This window comes from Mercenaria mercenaria, chromosome 8, assembly GCF_021730395.1.
Source record: "Mercenaria mercenaria strain notata chromosome 8, MADL_Memer_1, whole genome shotgun sequence".
Taxonomy (NCBI): Eukaryota; Metazoa; Mollusca; class Bivalvia; order Venerida; family Veneridae; genus Mercenaria; species Mercenaria mercenaria.
This window is the reverse complement of record NC_069368.1, coordinates 16,471,621-16,498,761: the sequence shown is the minus strand read 5'-3', so window position 1 is coordinate 16,498,761 and position 27,141 is coordinate 16,471,621. Positions and strand designations below refer to the sequence as shown.

General features: G+C 35.4%; 1 protein-coding gene across 1 annotated transcript in view; it reads right to left on the bottom strand.

The window, feature by feature from the left end:
- Window positions 1–371: 371 nt before the first annotated feature.
- Window positions 372–27,141, bottom strand: part of LOC123522976 (semaphorin-2A-like) — a 58,479-nt gene continuing 31,709 nt past the window's right edge. Inside the window, exons 7-17 of the mRNA XM_053549453.1 lie at window positions 26,956–27,077; window positions 26,267–26,360; window positions 24,649–24,700; window positions 23,082–23,238; window positions 22,146–22,338; window positions 20,737–20,873; window positions 19,215–19,363; window positions 16,823–16,917; window positions 12,802–13,086; window positions 11,215–11,306; window positions 372–10,417 (exon numbers count right to left, since the gene is read on the bottom strand). Of these exons, the coding sequence (XP_053405428.1) occupies window positions 10,391–10,417; window positions 11,215–11,306; window positions 12,802–13,086; window positions 16,823–16,917; window positions 19,215–19,363; window positions 20,737–20,873; window positions 22,146–22,338; window positions 23,082–23,238; window positions 24,649–24,700; window positions 26,267–26,360; window positions 26,956–27,077 (1,403 nt within the window). The 3' untranslated portion in view covers window positions 372–10,390. The remainder of the gene's footprint in view (window positions 10,418–11,214; window positions 11,307–12,801; window positions 13,087–16,822; window positions 16,918–19,214; window positions 19,364–20,736; window positions 20,874–22,145; window positions 22,339–23,081; window positions 23,239–24,648; window positions 24,701–26,266; window positions 26,361–26,955; window positions 27,078–27,141) is intronic.

Below are 27,141 nucleotides of genomic sequence, written 5' to 3'. Positions count from 1 at the left end.
CTTGTGGAACTTAGTTACATTTTTGACAGTGACCAGACAAAACTCAGTTGGTATTCTGGAGATACCTTTAACCTTTATGAAACTGGCTAGACAACATTCAGCAATCTTGAAATACCTTCATGAAACTCGGCTGATATTCTTGAGATACCTTTGTGAAACTGGCTAGAAAAAATTCAACTGGTATTTTGCAGTTAATTTTATGAAATTCGCTAGACAAGCAAGCTGTGTCTGTGTTTAAAGAGTTTTCAGTATTTGAGTTAATTCAATGATAAATGTGCCGAGATAAGTTAAAATATTTGTATGGTGTAAACTCTATATAATTAATTTGTATAATACTACACCCAACCTTACAAAAATAAATAAAGTACTGCTGTTATTTTTAGTGTTTATTTTTCATAAGACTGAAATTAAGGGAACATTCATGACAACATATACAAATATAAATTCATACTAAGCATTAAACAACTATGGCATAGACAAAATTTGAACAATAAATTAGCCTTATTCCTGGTTCAGTTATGGAATGACACATCAGGAAATCCTGTATGTGTTTCACACTTGAAGGCAATTCTGGGGCAAGAAAGCACAGGTTAGTAAACCTGTCACCTTTTATTGCGAAGGCCATAACCTAGATTTTAGTATGTGTAGCTGTTGAACTGCCATCTATTATATTTAGGATGCTGAAATATTATCTAATAAATTCAAAGACTAGTAGAATTAGTAACCTTTAACTTACTTAACTTACCCGAGTCCAGCATAAAAAGCCGGTTATTATTTTTGCAAAAAAGGCATTGTTAAGTAAAACAGAAAATGACATTTTTGGCAAAGTTCTTTAACCCATTCTTTTTGTATATAATTTAAATGTACTCGTTGGAATTTTGAAGCAACCTGTCTACTACATTTTTTCTGTTACTTTCTTTTTGTTGTTGGCCTACTTTGCGATGCATGGCTCTCTGGCTGTTTTTGGGGTTCTCTGTGCTTGTGAGAAATCTACCATTACCTTTTAATTTTTTTTTAAGTTAAATTGAAAATGTCATTTTTTGGCAGTTTTAACCCATTCTTAAGAAAATACTGAACATCGCCTTGTCTATAAGGAAATAGGTATGATTGTAGGTCATGACATAGTTATGTCATCAAGACAATTTTATGCTGCATTTATGGACACTGGTTCAAGCCATTTTGCCAAAGGTCATAATGTAACATAGTCACAATCAATATCACCTACAGGTCAAAGCTAAGCCATTAGTGTTGTCGGAATGTTGTTATACTATAATCAACCACAGATGTTCTTTACATTAAAGATCATAGCCTCTTCCCTAGAATACAGGTCCTATGATCTTTGCTTAAAAGGTCATATGTGTGATTTTTGTCCCTGTTTTGAATATTGTAAATAAAACTCTTTCTTAGGATAATGGTTAGTAAAATGATCTGCATGTCTTTAAAATGAAGATTTCTGATCACAGTGGCTCTATGTTTAAAATGTTTTAATTAACTTCATTTTGAAACTGACACAAATTTTTCACCTAAGTTTTTTCTTTACACATGAATCTGCTGATTTCTTGAAAAATATAAGTACTTTACCTTACATATATATTTTACAATTTCAGATGTAACTAAAATGTGACTGACATAAAATCATAAATTCAAACAAGAGGGCCAAGATGGCCCTAGGTCGCTCACCTAAGAAACACTCCGTAACAGTGTAAAACATGTTTGACCTAGTGATTTCATGGAAACAAATATTCTGACCAATTTTCATTAAGACTGGACCAAAAAATTGGTCTCTTGCGATAAAACAAGCATTTTCTTAGGTATGACCTAGTTTTTGACCCTAGATGACCCATGTTCGAACTCGACCTAGATTTTATCAAGGCAATCATTCTGACCAAAATTCATGAAGATCAACTGAAAAATACAGCCTCTATCACATACAGAAGTTTTTTCTTTGATTTGACCAAGTGACCTAGTTTTTGACCTCAGATGACCCATATTCAAATTCGACCTAGATTTCATTAAGGCAATCAACCTGACCGAATTTCATAAAAATCAATTGAAAAAAAACAGTCTCTATCGCATACACAAGATTTTTCTTTAATTTGACCTAGTGACCTAGTTTTTGACCTCAGATAACCCATATTCAAAATCGACCTAGACTTCATCAACGCAATCACTCTGACCAAATTTCATGAAGATCAATTGAAAAATACATCCTCTATTGCATACACAATGTTTTTCTTCGATTTGACCTAGTGACCTAGTTTTTGACCCCAGATGACCCATTTTCGAATTCGGCCTAGATTTTATCAAGGTAATCATTCTGGCTAAATTTCATGAAGATCAGTTGAAAAATACCGCCTCTATTGCATACACAAGGTTTTTCTTTGATTTGACCTAGTGACCTATTTTTGACCCCAGATGACCCATTTTCGAACTTGGTCTAAATTTCATCAAGGGTATCATTCTGACCAAAATTCATGAAGATCAATTGAAAAATACAGCCTCTATCGCATACACAAGGTTTTTACGTGATATGACCTAGTGACCTAGTTTTTGAACCCAGATGACCCATTTTCGAACTCGGCCTAGATTTCATCAAGGTAATCATTCTGACCAAAATTCATGAAGATCAATTGAAAAATACCGCCTCTATCGCATACACAAGGTTTTTCTTTGATTTGACCTAGTGACCTAGTTTTTGAACCGAGATGACCCATTTTCGAACTCGGCCTAGATTTCATCAAGGCAATCATTCTGACCAAAATTCATGAAGATCAATTGAAAAATACAGCCTCTATCGCATACACAAGGTTTTTCTTTGATTTGACCTAGTGACCTAGTTTTTGACCCGAGATGATCCATTTTCGAACTCGGCCTAGATTTCATCAAGGTTATCATTCTGACCAATATTCATGAAGAAGAATTGAAAAATACAGCCTCTATCGCATACACAAGGTTTTTCTTTGATTTGACCTAGTGACCTAGTTTTTGACCCGAGATGACCCATTTTCGAACTTGGCTTAGATTTCATCAAGGTTATCATTCTGACCAATATTCATGAAGATTAATTGAAAAATACCGCCTCTATCGCATACACAAGGTTTTTCTTTGATTTGACCTAGTGACCTAGTTTTTGACCCGAGATGACCCATTTTCGAACTCGGCCTAGATTTCATCAAAGTTATCATTCTGACCAATATTCATGAAGATTAAATGAAAAATAATGCCTCTATCGCATACACAAGGTTTTTCTTTGATTTGACCTAGTGACCTAGTTTTTGACCCGAGATGACCCATTTTCGAACTCGGCCTAGATTTCATCAAGGTTATCATTCTGACCAATATTCATGAAGATTAATTGAAAAATACAGCCTCTATCGCATACACAAGCTAAATGTTGACAGACGACGGACGACAGACGCCAGACGACAGACGACGGACGCCGGACATCAAGCGATCAGAAAAACTCACCTGAGCATTGCTCAGGTGAGCTAAAAATGACACATCTAAACAATAAAGCAAAACAATTTAAATTAATTTCAACACCACTTATAATAGTCCCTTAAAAAGACACATGTAATAAAATAAGTTCCCAAAATTAAGTAGACCTCTTACTACAAGACTTCAGTCTTCAAGCCCCTTTAAAGGGGTCCTTCCAATATTTGTCCCTAGCCTTAGGTCAGTAAAAAGCTACTCACAGCGTAAGTTTACTTGTAGCAAGCTTACAGCAATAAGTAAATCTGACTAAATTTGACACTTTCATCCATAGGCCAATACTATAAGCTAACACTTATGTATGCCATAAGTCTATGTATGACATTTTTTTCTCAATTTCCAAAGCACTAGATATTTTATTCATTCTCCAAAAATTGGTACAAGCTTTGTACTTTGCACTCCAGTAGCAATTGCCAGATCAGATATATAACTGACTTTATCTATACTGTTGCCAGGGACATGCAGCACAAGTTCCCTCCAGAATAGTTACATTCTGTTCAATTCAATCAGTCTTTTCTTTATTTTCATCTTAATTCAAGTACATTTCATCAAATAATTTATTGATGGCTGTACTCCAGATCACGTCCATGCAATGAAACATCCTTCAATGGTGTTATTTCTGTTTGCATCATGCACTTTAGCTCCTAAAACACACTCGGCCCTGGAGTAAGGGGGAATAACACTACAGTTTTTCCAGTTTAAACTGGTCATGTCATGACCTCAAAAGTATCTCAACACTATGCGTACTTCTTAAGTAAAGTGTCACTTTTCTTAACACATTTCATGGCTGATTTATACCACACATGACATTTCCTATCTAAATTTAAGTATCTCATCACGTTGTGTCTTCAATCGCATATTCTTGCATTACTTCTGTAAATGACTCATTTTGAAAACAAATCAAATATTTCCACAACAGAAGCACGCTATAAAATGACACAAAATCATGTTATCAAACAAAATTAACAACAATATTGCACTATAAATACATCATTTATCATAATACTACTATTAACCCTTACCCAGCTAAATTTCTATAATGAACTTGTCCATTTTTCAATTTGGACAGTACCATTAACTGTTAAAAGGGGTGCTTACCAAAAATATACTGACTGAATGGCGAACAGTGCAGACCATGATCAGACTGCACGGATGTGCAGGCTGATCTTGGTCTGCACTGGTCGCAATGGCAGAAACACTTGCCGCCAGCAGGCTAAGGGTTAAAGTACATTTGTTTCAGCATCAGGCATTTTTCTTTATGTGTGAGAACAATAAAACTGTGAGAATTACAATTAAAAAAAAAAAAGAATCCAGTATGTGAAGTGCATCTGTCCTTTACTAGTTTTCAATATCTCAAGTTTCCATGGAAACATACCATAAGTCTCAAACAAGCTAGTGAAAACAAGAAGTAAATCTATTTTATAACAGATTTTGCCTACAATGATAAATTCCTCACAATTTCATCATTATTACAATACACTATGCTGTACAATGTAGCACTTCATACTTCGAGAGTTTTAAATATACAAGTACAGAGCACATCTCTGTAAAGAAAAGTTTTAATTCTAACTTGGTACATAAAGAATAAACAAGAAAGTTGAAAAGATACTTTAACCGTATCCAGCTAAATTTCTGAAATGGATTGTTCTATTATTCAATTTGGGCAATACCATTTATTATTCAAAGGAGTGTTTGCTGAAAATGTACTGACTGAATAGCAAAAAAAGCGCAGACCAAGATCAGCCTTACAAAGGCATAATCACTTGCCATCTGCTTGCTAAAGGTTAAACACATCATAATTGGAACTGTTAATTTAATTATGCTGGAAGAAGGCAAGTAATCCAATATGTAAAAAAATTACTTTTGAATACATAAAAATAGGCCCTATTGGAAAGAAATGCGCTCTGGATAATGGCAGGTCAGTTTATTTCAAAGATACATGTCCTGATAATAAGCTCAAGTTAACATTCACTGCAATATATTTTTGTAAGTTTGAACCAATTTCCTTGGAAAGTGTAAACAGAAGATAATCTGGACACAAATCAGACAGACTTATGGATGGACAAGGCAGCAAATATATGTCCCACCCACTACAATAAAATTTTTAAGAAAGGTTATAACCTTATAAATGCTAACATTACAATACTCAACACATACACAGAGTTACTACACCAGAATGAATTGTTGAGATAATGTTCCTTTGTACTTTGTCTAACCTTACTTAACCTTTACCCTGCTAAATTTCTATAATGGATTGCTCCATCATTCAATCCTGATCTGCACTGGTCGCAAAGGCAGAATCCATTGCTGTCAGAAGGATAAAGGTTACGTAAAATAAACAAAATGAAGCAACAAAACATACTGATAATACTAAAGAAAAATCTACAACTGAAAATATTCATTTCTATCTGACAGATGTTCTAATCTGAGTGATGTATATTTCAACATTACTTTTATAATTAACTCCCTTGATATATCTTATATCACAACTGTATCAATATATTTCCGATATATATATTCTGAAACTAAATTTACAAAGACGGGTCAAACATCAGTATTTTTCCATACTGATGTGTAAACCTCATATCATGTGTGTGATTTTACTATTGATGACATTTTTACTGAGTATCTTTATCTAAAAAAAAAACCTCATTAACATTTTCAGTTAAACCCTTATATAAGCCTGAATGAGTATATCATAAAAGTTTCACTAGCTAGAAACATGCTTCTTATTTCACTCATAATAAATATTGAACTCCTAATGTTCTTGCAATATCTCAGCTGCACAACTTGTGCATCTTTCTCAGATACAAAACTAATGAATAATAAATGTGACATGTCAAATGTTTACAAGTCATACAAGACTTAAGGAGGTAGGTTACCTTGATATTTGTAAGTGCGCATGTCCAACCGGAAGCTAACGTGACGATTTACGACGACATTTACGACAAACTAAATGTGTTTGTATATCCATTCTTCTGGAAATAAATCTTGAACCTGCCTCCGATCTTGTTTAATGGTTTAATAATGCAGAAATAATGAATGAATTGCCGCAGAAACGCTTCAAAACAGTGTTGCCTTAAAATGACGTCATTAAAGTCATGACGTTACGTGTCAGTTACCGCGCAAAATTAATAGCTTTTATTTTGAAAGTACGTTATTCTGTGCTTTTTCTTTATTTGAACTATTTTTAAACAGCCATTATTTGCTGAAATACTTTTTATTAGTCTTTTGCTTTGAAAAATGATCAATATTTTGCTTCTTTTATGTAATTATATTGAAATGTTATGCGGAATGTAAGAAAATGGATGATGGCAACTGATGTGATTGGGAATATAGATGGCTGAAAGGTAATTTATTACGGTCATTTACAAATACAATTGGGCAGTTTGATTTGTCATACCTATTTCCCAGTTTCCGTTGATAATTTGTTACTTAAATACTAAAACTAAGCTCTAAAATTGTTCAAATTTCAGTATAAAATTGTGGTGTCTTGAATTAAATTGATGTTACCATGGAAACGAAGCCCGTGACCTATATGTCTATTTGTAAAATTCAAAAGCGTTGATACTGGTCTATTTAAGGAACACAGCTTCGGCTTTTTATTTTCATTTCTACAATATCCATGAGAATAATAGCAGCATGCAGAACGATTTTTCAATAAAAATGTCAGACAACGGGCACTGCTGTAAGTATTTTAAGCTGTGAAATTTGTTAAATTAACTGCAATTCATACGAAAATATTACTAACGTTAGAAATAAGATGTTTTAAAGCTACATTAACAAGAAAGATAATTTTATATAATATTCTTTTTATAAGAAATTACGATAAAAAGCAACATATAAGCTATTTTAAACATCTCTGTTGCCATGGTTACTCTAAACTTTAAGAAAAACATAGTACCATATAAAGTTCTTGGTATTTTGCTAATCATATTATCCAAATATTCCATGTTGGTCATTAACAGAATGGCACTTAAGCCGTCGAAAAGCCCGTTTTCATACATTATTGTTGGAAAATGAGAGAAAATGCGTTACCATGGAAACACGAGCCCCGCGACATATACATTTTAGGCTTTAATTAGAAAGCTTATGCGCATACTAGTAAAAGTATTAATTATGCAGACTTCTACGGATAACAATGAAACCAAAATACACTGAAAAGAGTTAAATATCCGTATTTTCCTTCTTCTTTCTATACAAAATACCTTAAGAGGGTCATGTACTTCAAACCTGGATAAAAATTGTACTTGAAGGGACAGAGATAAACGGAACTGAGATTGCAGCAGTTAAAACATTAAATTACACGTAATACAAAAAATCACTGCGGTTCAACTAATTTGAATTTACCCTGGTAACAAGGTAACCTACCTCCTTAAGAGTATAATTACTGGAATTTTAGATAAGTTCATATATTTTGGTAAACCATTTGGTGATATATCAAAGGGAGTTTAAGCAATGTTCTGCTCGTGTGATTATAGGCTACTGTGGTCTAGTACAAAATACTAGTTAGCAAGTTACTGACAATCTAGCTGAATTAAGAAATAATGTATAGAAAAAACGTGTCTTAACGTTATTAATACACAGACAGAGGTTATACATCTATGGAATAATTTCACGAGGGCAAATCATTCTGGTGATGTATAACCGATTTTGAGTGTATTTATTTAGGTAAAACATCATTTTACTATACACCATTTTGATTCTTATATGCTCTTAATCTAAAACAGTACATAAGAAATTTATGTTAAACAATATAATGTTTTCACGCAACTTACATGCACATATAACATTAATTTACCACTCACATAAACCAAAATCTATGTGGTGTGGAATTCTTTGAAAAATACTCTGACACAATATAATAATAATTGTAAAATAAAACAGAATAACATATTGAAAAGTTATGTATGTCCCATAGCAGTTCATTTCTACAGTATTTATGTGGTATCACCATGATTTAGTGACATTACAGTTTTCAAACAATAAGTAAAGACTATTTCAAAGTGAAGGCAATTTTGGTAAAGCCGAAGGATGCAAAAATAACATACAAGAATACATAATTTTTTTCACAAGTTGCAGATTTTTATAATGGTCCACTACCTTAACCTTTACCATGCTAAATTTCTAAAATGGATTGGTCCATCATTCAATTTGGACAGTACCACTTACTTTTCAAAGGGATGCTCACTGAAAATTTACTGACTGAATAGCAAACAGTGCAGACCATGATCAGGCTGCATGGATGTGCCGGCTGATCTTGGTTTGCACTGGTCGCAAAGGCAGAATCACTTGCCGCCAGCAAGCTAAAGGTTAAGTGATGTAAATTTGGCAATGCTCCAGTACTAACGTAGACTAGACAAGAGAAAGAATCTTCACGCTATTGACCTTTGCAGTACCTTGGTATCAGCATTCCAAATCAAATCATTCTGCACTTACAAAAATTGTCAGATAGTTGTCTAGAAAGTAAAGATTCTGTTGTCAGATGGTTTTAACCCATTATCAGATTTTGTGAAAGTCTGTTAACCTAACCAGTCTTCCCAAATTCTGTACCAATACTGACTTGTTCTCAGGAAATAAAGGAAAACTTCTCTACATGATTAACAGGTGAAAGACGAATGACCTCAAACACAATTGTCTTCTGTGAAATCATCAAGACAAGAGTTCGTAGAACATGAAATGCCCCCCTTGATGCATTCAGTAACTGCACAAGGAACAGGAATTATTTGGTCACTGAGCACTGGACGTTTGACATGCTGACCTCAAATAAATAGTTATGGGTCATTTACTGGTCATAAGTGACCTCCATATCAAATGTGATCTTAGACCAAAGCATTCTCTAGTAATTTGGCGAAGACAGTTCTACTGTTCTGGGTCAATATGACCTTGACTTTTGACCTAAAAATCAATAGGGGTCATCTGCTGGTCATGATCAACCTCCCTATTAAGTTTCGTGATCCTAGGCCCAAGTGTTCTAAAGTTATCATCCAGAAAGTGTTTAACTGTTCCTGGTCACTATGATCTTGACCTTTGATCTACTGATCTCAAAATCAATAGGGGTCATCTGCTGGTCATGACCAACCTCCCTATTAAGTTTCATGATCCTAGGTAGGCCAAAGCTTTCTCAAGTTATCGTCTGCAAATGGTTTAACTGTTCCGGGTCACTGTGACCTTGACCTTTGACCTACTGATCTCAAATCAACTGCTTGTCATGACCAACCTCCTTATCAACTTTCATGATCCTAGGCCCAAACGTTCTTGAGTCATCATCCGGAAACTGACTGGTCTACGGACTGACTGACCGACATCAGCTTAACAATATACCCCTCCTTCTTCGAAGAGGGGCATAAACATATACCATGCCTTTAGGGATTGAAAATGGACCTTTTCTCTCAAAATCCTCAACTGCACCTTATGGGCTAACCAGGCAGGCTGAAAGAAGGAAACCACTGCTTATATCCTTCTATTACTGCTTTGTTAAGCTAGCGACAGAGCATCCACTTGAGTGCATGAGGTCATGGGTTCAATCCCTGACTGCGTTGTACCAAAGACATAAAAAATGGTACCGAAAGCTCCAATATTAAAAGGGAAACTGGCTTCTCTTCTCTCATACCCTCGAGGCAATGGATTCTATCAAGAATGAGGTGTCGAAAGTGATTAAATAAGTTGTAGAATTTGCTTCACAGTCGACCTTAAATAAGTTAGTATAACCCACTCTTTAAGACGAAAAACAATTTGCTCATAACAAATTTCCTTTATGAATGCTCGCACCAAGCTTTTAAAAAAATGTCATGCTGGTGGATATTACTGACAGATAGATAAAATATATGGATACATAGAATATTTTTCAAACAGTAAGAGAGATGCTGGAATCACTGTATCCATTGATTACGTCCGCTTACCCACCATCACTTGAACAAGATTCCTGAAAAATAAAGAAAAAAAAACTTATACAGCCATATGAACTGTCAAGATACATAAATTCTATCTGATATATTGGATTGCTGTACTGCACAATAAAACTTTGCAATCTAAATACTCATGCCTCTGCAAATGATCTCAGCTAACAGTCTGCAGAAAAAAATTCAATGTCCTTAATATACCACTTTTTTTTTAAAACAAATCCAGAACTGGACACTTCCCTTCTAGAAATTATTTACATTCTTTTTTTCAACAATAAAACACATTTACATATCATTTCTCAAATAAAACCACATCAATATTATCATATTTTCATATCAGAATAAAATTATTTTTCAATCACTTCAGCGGAATTTAACAACATTCAATGATTGAATTCTGCACTTCTGACCAGTTCTTGTACCAATGGAGTGCGGACAATATCAGGATTCAAACCCATAACCTTTGGGGCAGGAGTGCAGCTCTCTACCCTTGCATACTGTGCCTGTAAAGTCAAACTAGTGCACTAATCAGGCAGCCATCAATGTTAAAACACAGAGAGTAACTTTGCAATGTGGACTGCACACAGGAAATACACATAAAATTAAACACTAACCCTTGAAGGTATATGTTAGTTTCTTATTTCTTTACAAACAAATAAAAACGTTTTACAATAAAGTGTTGCTAGCCCATACGCTTGCCTTGGAAGTGTGAAGTAAACAAACACACAACAGCTATAAAATATCAAATGACAAAAAGATGGTTGTATTTCAAATTTACAATATTTTCCAGCTATACAAATTCTAAGCACAATATACTTACATAGTATGAATTTGCACAGCCTTTCCATTTCACAAATGCTGAAGACCATTCATTAAACTGTTGCTTCCATACGTCAATGATTTTCTTTTCGTCTGAAGCAAAATTCACAGGCATAAGAAGTCTGTAAACTATTTTTGAAATGGTAAAATCAATATAACATTAAACCAGAGATCATTTCAATTTTCTGGTTGAAACATATACTGTAAAAGCACATATTTTTGCTGGGACAAAATTTCGCAAATTAAAAATTTTGAGCATGTTTGTTTAATATTTGCGTAATCATAAAAATGGTATCCTACTTGACTTAGAATTATACTTATGGTGAATATTTACGCGAGGATTAATTTTCGCGAGATGTACGGCCTTGCAAATATAGCGAGAATTAAACCCTCACAAAAATTTCTGCTTTTACAGTACCTCCCCATACTTCTGCATTTGAATGGAAGGTAGGAGAAAATATTTTGTGCACAGATATGTTATAGTGTTATACAGTCAAATTTTGTTCGCTCGAACTCGGATATATCAAACACCATCCTTTACTTGAATTCATTTTAGGGTCCCAGCAAAATTCCTGTGTAATATAAATTGATCCATAACTCGAACAAATTTTGTTAGTCCCGAAGAGTTCGAGTTAACGAATTCGACTATCAGGCCTTCAATATTACTTTATCTCCCCCAAATAAGTTAAGACATGATAAACAGTGGTACAAAATGCCTTACACAACCCCCACTGCAATCCCCACAAATACTGAACTTAGGAAAAACTGATCTACAAAATGATCGGGAGTTATTTTGATAAAATCTTCAAAGTTATATGTTGATTGAAACAAGAGCACCGCCTTGGGTGCCATCGCTTGTCTGCAAGTGCTGGATAATATGTAAGAAAAGAGTAATAGGTCTTGACCTTCTTACTCATCTTAATTGATGACAAATAAAATGTATGAAGATTCAAAGCTATAGTAAGTATGCAACAAAAGTGAACTTAAACAAAAAACAACCAAGAAATACTGACTTTCTACGTTAAAAAAGGCCCATAATTCTGAAAAAATGCAAGAGAGTGTAATTACCCTTGACCTTCATACTAATATAATTATAATAAACAAGTGCACAAAGTTTCAAAGCTATAGCTCTTATAGTATTCAAGAAAAGTGGGCCTAAATGAAAAGAAATTCAACTTTATAAGTATATAAAGGGCCATAATTCAGAAAAAATGCACATCAGACTTATGGTTCTTGGCCTATGTACTCAGCTAATGATGATAAACAAGTCTGCAAAGTATCAAAGCTAGTGTTCTTACAGTATTCAAGTCAGGTGGACAAAAATTTTAACCAAGAAAATCAAATTTTCTAAGTACAAAAAGCGCCATACTTCTAACGAAAATGCAAATCAGCATTATGGTTCTTGGCCTACATAGTCACTTAATGATGATAAACAACTGTGCAAAGTTTCCAAGCTGTAGCTCTTATTGTCTTCGAGAAAAGGGACAAAATTTTAACCAATGCCCACGATCAAGTGATGACAATACTTTGTAGATTTTTTTTAAAAAATCAGAAAGCTAAAAAGTATAGCAAACTAAATCTAACTTACCTGAAGCCACTTGAATGTTATATCCTTTTAATTTTATCTTTTGTTCACCCATATAACACACTGAATATTTTGATTCATTATCCATTTCTTTGGTTACGTTTTTCACAATTAAATCATACGACGAGGAAATTGCAAATTTATCTGGATTTTCCAGTACATTTCTTCCTGAACATATGGTTTCTTTAAGCCACATTACAGAATCAGTGTAAATCCTGGCTTTAAAGGGTAAAGTAATATACAGTCCATCAACAGCTTTAACATCGCCAATGGAAGACATATTTTCATCTGTAAAAGTTAAAAATGTAAGTGTACATATCGAGTTTAATCTTTACACTGCTAAATTTTTAAAATGGACTGGTCCATCATTCAATTTGAGCAGTACCACTTGTTTATCAAAGGAATGTTCACTGAAAATTTACAGAGTGCAGACCATGATCAGACTGCATGGATGTGCAGGCTGATCTTGGTTTGCACTGGTCGTAAAGGCAGAATCACTTGCCATCAGCAGGCTAAAGGTTAAAGGATTTTTTTTCAAGACAATATGTACAGAAAATTGTAAGCCTTTAACCTTTATAGAAGTATGAACTAGCTATGTGCTACATTTAAGAACCTTTCTTTGGTTGTAGGTGCTGATGAGAATATCCGCCTCAAAAGTTACAGTTTAGGGGATGACCGTGCTGTGCTGAGATATTACAAACACAGCTATCTGAGAGCTGGACATTCCCACAGCTACATTCTACAAATAACAGAAGAAACATGGAGATTCCATGAAGACCAGGTTTTCAAACTTTGCATCGGCAATCATGTTCTGCTCAAAAAGGGCCATGCTCTATTATACATATTTGACAGTGTCTAATCATGCTATTTAGAAGTACAGACACAACAAACATATATGTGTCTTTGCATTATGTCATTCCTAACTCTAGTCATTAGCTTGACCATGACCCTATGGCACCTACATAACACTTTTAACCCTTATCATGCTGGACATTATTGATTCTGCCTTCGCAACCAGTGTAGATCTTGATCAGCCCGCACATCCGTGGAGTCTGATCATGATCTGCACTGTTCGCAGTTCAGTCAGTATCTTTTTGGTAAGTACCACATTTTACAGTTAACTGGACTGTCCAAACTGAAATATGGACAAGTTTATTATAGAAAGTTAGCTGGGTAAGCGTTAAGTAAAGGACACTTATGCCACCATTTTCTGTCACTTTACCTGGTTCATGACTCTAGGTGAAATACTTTTAAAGATATATGCAAAACAAACATTTAAACACTTTATTTGTATTTTTAACTAAGTCAAGGGCCATAACTCTGGTATGCCTGAATGACAATCCTTTGAGGTTTGATGACTTTGGGTCAAATACTTCTTGAGATATGTACAACGCAAATCTGGACGGTGGACAGACTGACAAACAAGGGCAAGTCTTAAGTGCCCCTCCCCTCTTTTTATTTCTCGGGGAGCACCAAGAAGTGTAAAGGGACTGAACGAACCAGACAGAATTGTGATATGTTGGCACCTTACCACACCTTTAAGTTGTGTAAAAACAGGGTGCCTTGTTCAGCTAAAGCTTACATCAAAGGAAGAGGGATGCACATTTATTTTACATAAATATAATAAGAAACTAGAGCTGTTTTTGAGAAAAGTGTATGTCTCCCACTACTGCCTAATCATTTAGTGATTCAAAGTGGTTTGGGTGGTTTGGGTGAGTGGTTTCGACAATGTGGTTTGGGTGGTTTGGATGGTTTGGGCAAGTGGTTCTGATCAGTAATTAAAGGGCCATAATTCAAAAGCGCCTAGGCCGATTTGGCTAGTTATCAAACTTGGCTGAGGACTTATTGGCAAACACATTTTGTTCAAGTTTGGTGATGATCAGATGAGAAATGTTCGTCTTAGAGTGCGAACAAGATTTGTAACAGACTGACGGACAGACAGACACACAGACAGGAGTAAATCAATATGTCTCCCACACCACTGTGTGGTGGGAGACATAATCATCACATGTCAAGAAATGCTGCACTTATAAAAATAACTGTCTGATGTGACAAAATATGCATAGTTTCTGCAAGTCCTGAAAAATGCATAATTCTAACACGATCCGATTCATTTTCCTATTAAACAAAGAAGGCAGAAAACAGTGAATTATTATACAACAAATCACTGTTATGACGTCACAATTATTACGTCATGGCGTCAAACAGCATAGCGGCGCGCTGGGAAAGAAACCGACTGAAAATGGGCAAATATTTAATGAATGTCGTCAAGGATGTACTTAAAAATCCTTGGTAAGGTGTTAGAATCGAAATAATATATCTCATTTAGTGATATGCTTTTGAATAAATCATTGTTTGTCGTTCAGATGCATATTATTATATCACTCGGGCTGCGCCCTCGTGATATAATTCCTTCGCATCTGAACTCCAAACAATGATTTATTCAACAACAAATCACTGGATGAGATATATTATTTCTTAAATAATACATGTGTCCATAACAATATGAAAATGTTTACTGATATTGGCTAAAGGTCAGCTGAATACTCCTGTACTTTTGATATTTCAAGCACTATTTTTGTGTTTAATGCAAGAGTAACGATAACACAATTTCGATTCCTATTAAAACATTTGCTGAATCCCTCTGGCTATGTTTTTGCACTAGCCCTATAAGCTTGTGTACCAACCCATCTGTCTGGGAAGATGCTGTTACACAAGAAAAACGTGCCCAAATTAATACTACATTTCAAATTGTCAATGCAAAAAAAGTCATTGAGTAGAAATTATTTTTTCTATTTCTAGTAACAATGACCTTGACTTTGATCCAAGAAAACTCGTATTGAGCATGCATAAAAACATACAACACCTGTAAAAACACCGGTGACACATACTGAGCATGAATAAAGACGTCTAGATCAGAGATACTTACTTAAAGATTCAGTATTACTTGCTTAAAACAAGAGCTGTCACTATTTGTGACAAACTGCCCCTGAAGCGTGCCCAAGAATGCGTCTGCGCAAAAAAAATCACACATCATTTCGTGACCTTGACACTAGTGACCTGCGCCATTAGTCTGATACCTTCTCAATATGGTTAACATTTGTGTCAAATTATTTTCAAATCCCTTGATAAATGGCAGAGTTATTGGCCAGACAAAAAACACCTTTGACTTCTAAGTGTGACCTTGACCTTGAAGCTAGGGTGTGGGTCTTGCGCATGACATATCATCTCAATACAGGGAACATTTATGACAAGTAATTTTAAAATCCCTTCATCAATGGCAGAGTTATGGACTGGACAAGAAACAGACAATGTGAACCTTTAACCTCTAAGTGTGACCTTGACCTTAGAGCTAGGGGTCTGAATCTTGCGCATGACATGTCGCCCAATTATGGGGAACATTTATGCCAAGTAATTTCAAAATCCCTTCATGGATGGCAGAGTTATAGACTGGACACGAAACAGATCCTGTTAACAATTGGCTTCTAAGTGTGACCGTGATATTGGAGCAAGGGGTCTGGGTCTTGCACATGACACGTCGTCTCATTATCATCAACATTGCCAAGTTATTTAAAAATCCCTTTATGGATGGCAGAGTTATGGACCGGACACAAAACAGACCCTGTTGACCTTTGACATCTAAGTGTGACCTTGAACTTGAAGCCAGTGGTCTGGGTCTTGTGCATGACATATCGTCCCATTATGGTGAACATTTATACCAAGTTAATGTAAAATCTCTTTAAGGATGACAGAGTTACAGCCCAGACAAGAATTCCAGCTTTGGTAGTGGAGGAAGACCCCAGGTGCCCGTCCCATGGGCTGGCACCTGGGTAGAATCACCAACCTTTCATAAGCCAGCTGGATGGCTTCCTCACATGAAGAATTCAACGTCCCAAGTGAGGCTCGAACCCACACAGGCGAGGGGCAAATTATTTGCAGTCAGCGACCTTAACCCCTAGACCACAGTGAAGTTGATAATGCTGATAATGATGTTGACGATGATGATATAGAAATAACTACTTACCTTGTTCTGTAATTTCATTTTTTATAGAGATAATGACATCTTCATTGTCTATCATGGTCCAGTCAAAGCTAGACGAACCGCAGGTAACAATAGCACTGGAAAAAAACAACAAATTGTAAGCATATTTTATACAAGTGTTATCATTATGTACCCTATTGCAAACATATTGTATCTCATCGAAAAAAATACTGTGTATGAAAACTTATTGTAAACATATTGTATCAATTGTAAATATATTGTATATGATTAAATTTCAATATAAATGAAAAGTTTGTTTATCATAATCAACAAGCTTTCAATGTATTGCTAAAGTGAGTCAAATTTTCGGCAAGGCAGACAAATAGTTGGCTCAGAGAACATGACAGGTTGGATGGACAAATGGCCAGAGGTCAATCAGATTTTGGTGATGTTTGAGCTTTGTCTGAAAATCACATGGCTGATCATTTATACTTGTTCCTTTTCTCGGAGCACTTGATACATTTTAAGATATTCGCTTGTGTGTGGTTTTTTTAACATTATTTTTCTTAACCTAATTGTCAGTACAAGTAAGAACTTTTCAGATGAACAATTCTACCAAAATAATGGTAAGAATATAATTATGAACATTTCTATCACATCTGACAAGTGTGTATTGACTATCCTGTATCAGAGGTATAACATAGTTCCACAGCTGAACCTCTGGCACGTTTTGGTGCTATTTTTAGATCATTTAAATTGCAGGTTAAAGGTTTCAGCCAATCTCCAGTGTTTCACAACAAATCTAAACAAAACTCTGTTAGCAATATATACATATAAAAAAAAAACATTCACTGAAAAAAACGATAACAATAGCTCTGGCGGCCTCTAGAAGGGGCCAAAGTGAATCATTTGGACAAACTTCATATAGAACTCCATGCCAGGATATTACTGATCGAAGTCTTGTGTAAATCTAACCAGTAGTTGCAAAGGAGAAAATGTTTAGGTAACAAGAGCTGTCCATAAGACAGCCTGCTCGACTTTTCTCAGTGCTTGACTCTGAAAAAGCTTTGCCAGTAAAAAAATTCTAAGTTAAAAAGGGACATAATTCTGTCAAAATTCAAACAGAGTTATGGGAATTGTGTCTCCTGGTGCAGACTTTGATAGAAAATAACTATTTTGAGTTTCAAGTCAAAAGCTTTAATAGTAACAGAGATATTTGACTTTATCAAAAATTTTAACAAAAAATTCTAAGTTAAAAAGGGGCATAATTCTGTCAAAATTCAAATCAGAGTTATGGGGATTGTTTCTCCTGGTGTAAACTTTGATGGTAAATAAGCATTTTAAGTTTCAAGTAAAAAGCTTTGATAGTAACAGAGATATTTGACTTTATCAAAAATTTTAACAAAAAATTCTAAGTTAAAAAGGGGCATAATTCTGTCAAAATTCAAATCAGAGTTATGGGGATTGTTTCTCCTGGTGTACACTTTGATGGTAAATAAGCATTTTAAGTTTCAAGTAAAAAGCTTTGATAGTAACAGAGATATTTGACTTTATCAAAAATTTTAACAAAAAATTCTAAGTTAAAAAGGGGCATAATTCTGTCAAAATTCAATCAGAGTTATGGGGATTGTTTCTTCTGGTGTAGATTTTGATGGTAAATAAGTATTTTAAGTTTCAAGTCAATAGCTTTGACAGTAACAGAGATATTTGACTTTATCAAAAACTTTAACCAAAAATTCTAAGTTAAAAAGGGGCATAATTCTGTCAAAATTCAACCCAGAGTTATGGGAATTGTTTCTCCTGGTGTAGACTTTGATAGTAAATATCTACTTTAAGTTTCAAGTCAATAGCTTTGATAGTAATAGAGATATTTGACATTATCAAAAACTTTAACCAACGCAGACGCCGATGCAGACACCGACGCCGGGGCGAGTGCAATAGCTCTACATTTTCTTCGAAAAGTCGAGCTAAAAATGTTGAGGATAGACAATGGATGTAATGCCGTCCACCTATACTAATAGCTAACCCAGAACAAAGTTCAATTGAGCTAATAACAATTAGGGATGGACTGGACAGGAACTGACAAAGTGATTCCAATATAGCCCCCCACCCCATCCATCTTAGGTTGGTGGTGTATCAATTAAGAAATAATTTATAGCAAAAGCTTGTTTTAACACTATTTATGCACGATGGGCTGTTATATGTCAAGCGTAATAATTTCACGAAGGCGTAGCCCGAGTGAAATTATTTGTATGTCCTTAATCTAAAACAGTAGATAATATATAGTAACTCTCTTTCTTGGTCGCAACATAAACACTGATGTCACCGCACATTAAGGTGACATCATTGTAGCGTAAGAGTGTTTTAACAGAGAAAAGCATATAAGAATAAGTATTACTGAAACTCAATAAACATGCCAAATAAATAAACTTACTCAGCTTTAACACAAGAACCTCCATTACACCTGTTCCATTTACACATAGTATTTAGAATGCATACATTCATTTCTTGTATTTGTTCGCAAAGATTCTTTATAGTCAGCCTCTTCACTTCATAATCTGTTCCTAGTACTAATGACTGATCCTGAAAAAAATCAAATATGGAACTAGAGGTGCTTTTGAGAAAAGCGCATGTCTCCCACAACTGCCTAATCATCTGAATAGTAAGTCTGTCTTTGTATACTGTTTGTGGCCTATTGGTATTCACATGTTAGAGTAACCAGTCTACAATGCTGTATCGGCAGTGTTGGTAATTATATTCAAGGGCCATAATTCCGAAGTGCCTAGGCCAATTTGGCTAGTTATCAAATTTGGATGAGGACTTGTGGTCAAACACATTTTGTTCAAGTTTGGTGAAGATCGGATGAGAAATGTTCGACTTAGAGTGCGGACAAGCTTTGTGACAGACACACAGACAGGAGTATATCAATACTCAGATACTCAATACTCAATTAAGCAGATTTACTGACCCATATTTGAACAAAAAAATCTTTGTTTTTTTCCCCTTCAATATTTGAATCTATTTTTGGAGTTTGTGGCTTTACCTATTCCGAGAGTTGTAAGTATACCCAAATTTTCCCTAAGTTTCGGGACACAATAAAAAATATCGACTAATCTCCATCTACCTTGAATGGCTTTTGAATTTTGCTAAGGACAAGGAATATGATGGACCGATAGATTCTACCTGTGCCATCATAAAGTATTTCCCATTGTTTGCCTGAGAGGGGTGGGGGTGGGGGCTGGGGTGAATATGACCTTAGGTTAAATGCTAAGCTACGTAAAACAAAAATTCTGACAAACATTAAGACAGACAAAGGCATATCATTAAGTGTACACCATATCAAATAAATCTTTTGCTTTAATCAAAATAAAATGGGTAAAATTTGTATAAAACAATTGAAAACACAAGAAATACATTAAGATCAAATACTTTTAATTAAATGTCTTACTTGTGAACACTATACCAAACATTTTCACTCGTATTTCCATCACTAATAAAATCACCTGCTGTTCACTTACTACAAATATTTAATCTTACATGGAAAGAAACTTACATCATTTTTAAAATGAACAATAGAAATTTTACTCATACACTGAATGGGAGAAGCTTTTCTTTTTTATTTTCATTTTTTTTTGTTGGGTTTAACATCGCACCGACACAATTATAGGTCATATGGCGACTTTCCAGCTTTGACGATGGAGGAAGACCCCAGGTGCCCCTCCGTGCATTATTTCATCACAAGCCGGCACCTGGGTAGAACCTTTGACCTTCCGTAAGCTAGCTGGATGGCTTCCTCACATGAAGAATTCAATGCCCTGAGTGAGGCTCAAACCCACATAGATGAGGGGCAAGGGATTTGAAGTCAGGGACCTTAACCACTCAGCCACAGAGGCCCCTATGGGAGAAGCTACTTTAAAACATTTATAAAACAATCAAAGATAATTGTGAATACAAACCAGAAATTTCATATTCCAGATGGCATTTCTCCTGTTTTTATCTGGACCAAATGGTCTATATACCACAGGATTCTTCTCTATCATATATGAAGTTGCATCTGAAGTTTTCATAAATAGGGAATACACTTCCCCTTCATCTGTAAAATAACATAAAAGTCATTTTATGAATTTACAACCTCACAAATGCAGCTTTTGCTTGATTATACAAGAAGGCTATAATAATCCTACATCCATCACCTGCATACTGTTTGTCAATGGCAAGTTCATGGTCAGGGTCACAGAGACCCAACATAATGTACATCAGCTTTAAACACGAAGTGCTGTGATATATGAATAACAACTCCCGATGATATGTAATTAAGAGCACATAACTACTCAATAACTCATTAGGCCTTATGAAATGTCTTATATATGGAAACTGATATGTAAACATTACATATGGCATAAAATCTTACTTTTAAGTATGAACTTGACCTTGGAGCTCTGAATCTTGAAATTGTCACATTGTCTGATTATGGTGAATGTATATACCATGTCATGTGAATAAATGTGATATACCTAATAGAACAGACCAAAAAGCAATTGATTTTGGAATCTGGGTCTTGCACAAAGCACACTGTCTTGTTATAGAGGCCAAATTGCTCATTTGATCTTCTAGTATGGCATTAAGTATCATGGAAAGTGACATCAAGCAGTTTATGAGAAGTTCTATTTAGTTGAAGCTAAAAGTATTCAAGCAAAACCATATAAAAGGTCCATACAAAAGTGCTACTGACCAAGTTTGATAAAGATCGTAAGGAAGTTAGTTGAATGGTTTTTTCTTCTATTTTCAGCTCTCGCAGCCCCTAAGGGGTCAAGCATAACTGTTTGAAGAACCTTGGTGAAAATCAATCAATCAATTCAAGAGAATGTTGTTTTCAGATTTTTCTACCTTTAGCTTACCCACTCCCTGTGCTAAGATACCACAGACCAAGTTTCATGTAATTCTTACCAGCAGTTTCAGTGGAAGAGATGTTTATCAGTATATAAAAATATGAATGATGGACAACAGACGAAGGGTACCAGATCATCAACCTATTCTAATAGTTCCATCAAAGCCTTTTGATTGAAAAAGGCTTTGATGGAACCGCCTCGATAGCCTAGTGGTAGAGCATCCGCTTCGAGTGCGGGAGGTCGTGGGTTCGATCCCCAGCCGCGTCATACCAAAGAGGTGAAAAATGGTACCAGTAGCTCCCTTGCTTGGCGCTCAGCATTACAAAGGAAACTGGCCTCTTCTCTCATACCCTCGTGGCGATGGATACCATCAGGAATGAGGTGTCAAGAGTGATTAATATATGTTGTAGAACTTCCTTCACAACTGACCTAAAATAAATTATGTATAAACTAAAGCCTTTTGCTTATTCACATACCTGAGGCTAAAAAGATATTTTTGCCTGTTATCTGTGACTTTGTTATGGTGTCGCTGACTGCAATGTTAATGAACTGAACACCAGCCTTGTAGTAAATTGGCTCGCCATATACTGGCTCAACACCCTCTGCCATCAAATGGTATGCAGATGCATTGTTTTTAAAGATTTGTGGATTATCTCTATGAAGTGTACACTACAAAACAAAGTGTATCTGTATTACCATTTGGACTGTTAAAGCAAACTTCTACAAATACTATGCAAAGTAAAAAACTGTAGAAATACAGATTTCGTAACATTAAGAATTACCAAAGATTATGTATTGAAATACTTGAAGAAATTTGTTCAAGACACAACTGAACTGCAAAATGATCATGTCTGAAAGTGCTTTTTTTGCACTCGATTTGTTCCATCTAAAATAAACTGCACAATGCTCTAGTAAAATTTGCATTGGATATAAGACTCGTAAATATGTTGCACGTGTTTCTGAAAACAATGGACGATGATTATAATCTTCACTTATTACATAGCGGTAGCAAATGTTTTAAACTGAAGAAGAATACATGTCAAAGTTGGTCTGACCATGACAGAATAACTGGGATTTTACTGTTACAGGGATGCTTATAGAAACTAAAGTCACAAATGCCTGCAGAATGAATCCTCAGAGTCTAACCCATGCATTCAGTCTCAATACATTTCTAACGTTTAACCATGTAAGTTGGATTGCTGGTTTTAAGGTAGTTGACCTGTAATGACACCCGGCTACTTCTTGGTTAATTATTACATATGCTAATAAGGAAATTCAGCATTCTTCGATCGTAAATGTAGCTTAACACGCTCATGGATTTCTGTGAAAAAAAAATCAGAATGCTGAAAGAGCATACGATATATAATTTGCTGATTGTCGTTTCAAGTTGGTTGCCATAACAGAATACTTACGTTACGCATAAGTAGCCTTGGATCTTGTTTGTTAGTTTCTGGTACAGTAACCCAATTACCATCTACTCGTTGCAGGAATTTTCCAGCAAACACTTCCTCGATATCAGACTTTCTGTACACACATATAGCAGACACACCCAGATCACCTCTGTATTCTCTGTTATTGTCAAATAAATTATTTTAGTTGTCAAAAAAATTCATGTTTTAGGCTAAAACTGGCTTAAATCCATCTGTTCCAAAGTTTAAATAGAAAATATACAGAAAATATATATATTCTTTGTTCCTTTCCATTTAATTTCATAGATTTAAACAACCATAAAAACGCACAAAAGGCAGCAACCCAAAATTTTTTTGCTTTTTTGTTGGTTTTAACATCGCACTGACACAATGATAGGTCATATGGGGACTTTCCAGCTTTGATGGTGGAGGAAGACCCCAGGTGCCCCTCAGTGCATTATTTCATTACAGGCGGGCACCTGGGTAGAACCATCGACCTTCTGTAAGCCAGCTGGATGGCTTCCTCACATGAAGAATTCAATGCCCCAAATGAGGTTCAAACCCACATTGGTGAGGGGTAAGTGACTTGAAGTCAGGGACCTTAACTAATCAGCCACAGAGGCCCCTCCCTCAATTCTAGAAATGAATTTATATATTTATATCCTTGTCAAGCTGCGTTTCATTATGGGAATATATACTACGAAAAATTCAGTATCTGTTGGGGGACTAATTTTTTTTGGATTATTTTTGGTTGATTCAATCCACAATATTTAATCCCAATGAACAAGTAAAATTCCTATTTTAGATTTTTATAGTACAAATAGGGGAAAAAGAACCAGCAAGTCAGTTTCTTCCTCCTTCACCAGCTATTATTCAGGTTAGTTTTTTCTCCCCTTTTTGCATACAGCAACTTGGAAAGAAATAAACTAACCAGAGGGAGAAAAAAAAACAGGTTAGTTATTTCTCCCTTTTTGTGTACAAATGCTTGAAATGAAATTACTAATAAGTAAATTCAGTGAATTGGACAAAAAACTTATAAGCCTATGGTTGTCCTTTCCCTATCCATTGTTAAATATTAGTCAACATTTATTAGGTTCTACAAGTTAAGAGTGCCAGACTGTCACAAAATACGCCTGTCTAAATATTCAGAAACGTAAATTCAAGGGCCATAATCCAAGAGTACCTGGGGCAAATTGGGTTATTCAACTTGGCTGAGCTATTTATAATTATGCCCAAAAACATTGTCACCAAATTTGGTGAAGATGGGATGAAAACTGTTCGACTTAAAGGGCGGCCAAGGCTAAATTCGCAGTTTTTTTAGTAATCAAGGGCCATAATCTAAGAGTGCCTAGGGCAATTTGGGTGGTTATCGAACTTGGCAGAGATGTTATGCCCACAAACATTGTCAGCAAGTTTGGTGAAGATAGGATGAACTTAGAGAGCGGATATGCTTTGGACGCTGACCGCCCGCCAAAAGTGTTCACATAATACTCCCCACTTTTTCAGAGATGGGCATATAAAAATATGAGGTTCCTAGAATGGAATGGCTAGTAAAAATAAAGGTCCTTACCCGTGTTTATAAAACAATGCATAGAACTGGTCACCAGTCTGGTAAACACCATCTGTCAAGGGAAATATCAAAAGGCATGTAATGCATTGTAAGTTATATAATACACCATATTGAACAATAACAGACCTTAGCCCAAACAAAATACAAAAATCCTATCTTCTGTTTATTTCTATCAAAGGAGGGACGTGATTATCCTAGATCGCTCAACTGAGTTAACAATTTCGGTAGAGGGTCAAGCATGGAAAATAAATGTGAAATTGTTTTGAAATTTAGCCAATGTTTACTGACAAGAAGATTTTTTAAAAGTATCCAATATAAGCTTTTAGGAAATACTGTTACATATATGAGCCGTGCCATGGGAAAACCAACATAGTGGCTTTGCGACCAGCATGGATCCAGACCAGCCTGCGCATCCGCGCAGTCTGGTCAGGATCCATGCTGTTCGCTAACAGTTTCTCCAATTCCAATAGGCTTTAAAAGCGAACAGCATGGAGCCTGACCAGACTGCGCGGATGCGCAGGCTGGTCTGGATCCATGCTGGTCGCATACCCACTATGTTGGTTTTCCCATGGCACGGCTCATATGAAAAATCGACTACCATCACAGATAGCCTTGTTTTTTGACAAACTGGAATTATAAATTTGAACAAACTTTATATAGGGTCATCAAGGATACTATAGCAGATTTTATAGAGACAAACATCATGACAATGTTTGTTCTTATTTTGTAAATCAGTCATATAATTCAACAAGTTTTTTTCAGTGACTTGACTTAGTGACCTAGTTTTTCACCCAAGTAACCAAGTTACAAAGTTATAGATTTTAAACAAATTTTAACATGTCATATGTATTTATTTTGTTGAATTTAACATAGCATTAACACAATTATAGGTGGTATGGCAACTTTCGGGCTTTGATGGTGGAGGAAGACCCCAGGTGCTCCTCCGTGCATTATTTCATCACGAGCGGGCACCTGGGTAGAACCACAGATGTTCCGTAAGCCAGCTGGATGGCTTCCTCACATGAAGAATTCAATGCCCTGAGTGAGGCTTGAACCCACATCGATGAGGGGCAAATGATTTGAAGTTAGCGACCTTAACCACTCAGCCATGGAAGCCCCTTTAACAAGCATTATGAAGATCAAATAAAAACTTTAACAAGCTTTTGCTACGATTTAACCTAGTGACACCTAGATTTTGACCTTGGGCATGTCACTTTTCATTTTTCCACATTTTCATAGAGACAAACATTCTGATAAACTGTTGAAGACACACAACATCAGCTGATCATAATAGCTCATTTTTTGCTTACGTGAGCTACAAAGTGTCATCACCAAGAAAAAGAATATGACATGTAAATTACTCTCTGGGCAAGAGACAAAATATGCTAGTCAACAGTCTTGTCATTTGAATTTCCTTCTTTACTTAATTAAAATAAAAGTAAAACAATAAACGTGGAAATTCCATGGAAACGTGGAAATTCCATGAAAACAAGGTTTTCAAACTTTGCATCAGTCCAACATGTACCAACACTAAAAAGTTGCAGTCAAAAATAAATATTTTTGAAAACACTCTCCTATTTCCTTCGTATCTTCAGGTGAAACTAAGAGACAAACTTACAAATATCGTCAAACCCAGAGCAGAGAAGTCTTGCCTTCTGGAATGATAACCACAATACGATATCCAATCCCTGCACTCGATTTCCAAGGTCTTGCTACAAAAGAAAATATCAAATTAGTAAAACAGTCAAATAAAGCAATCTGCATACATTGTTTAAAAATCTCTTACATACACATTGTATAAAATATGAGCTAACAGAGGACAACAACAAGCCTTGTCACTAAAGGAAGCTAAAAAAATAAATGTATACAAAAGTTTTAAAAAGGTCATAATTTTGTAAAAATGTTAACTAAAGATATGCTACCTTAGAACTGCATGTCAGATCATCACAGTGAAAAGGTGTTTGAAGTTTTAACCCTTACCATGCTAAATTACTATAAAGAACTTGTCCATCTTTCAATCTGGACAGTACCATGAACTGTTTAAAGTGGTGCTTACCAAAAAAGATACTACTGAATTGCGAACAGTGCAGATCATGATCAGACTGCACAGATGTGCAGGCTGATCATGATCTACACCGTTCGCAAAGGCAGAATCAACTGTGTCCGGCATGGTAAGGGTTAAACCATTCTAATAGGTGGGTACTGAGATACCATCTTACATACGAATTTAGGACGAACCCTTAGGCTTACTGACCAGTGTTACTTAACCTAAATTGTGTTCATATTAAACATGCAAATTAACCACACCTTGCAGACTTTTCCAACTCTTGAAAAGATTTTATTTTTGCTGAAAGTGTATTCTACTGACGTCTCACGGAAGAAAAACAGAACTTTTTCCTCATCATCAAATGACCCAACAAACTGTGGAGCTGGAATAAAAGATAAATGTAAAATGTCTACAACAAACACAGATCTATACAGTTTGGACAATAT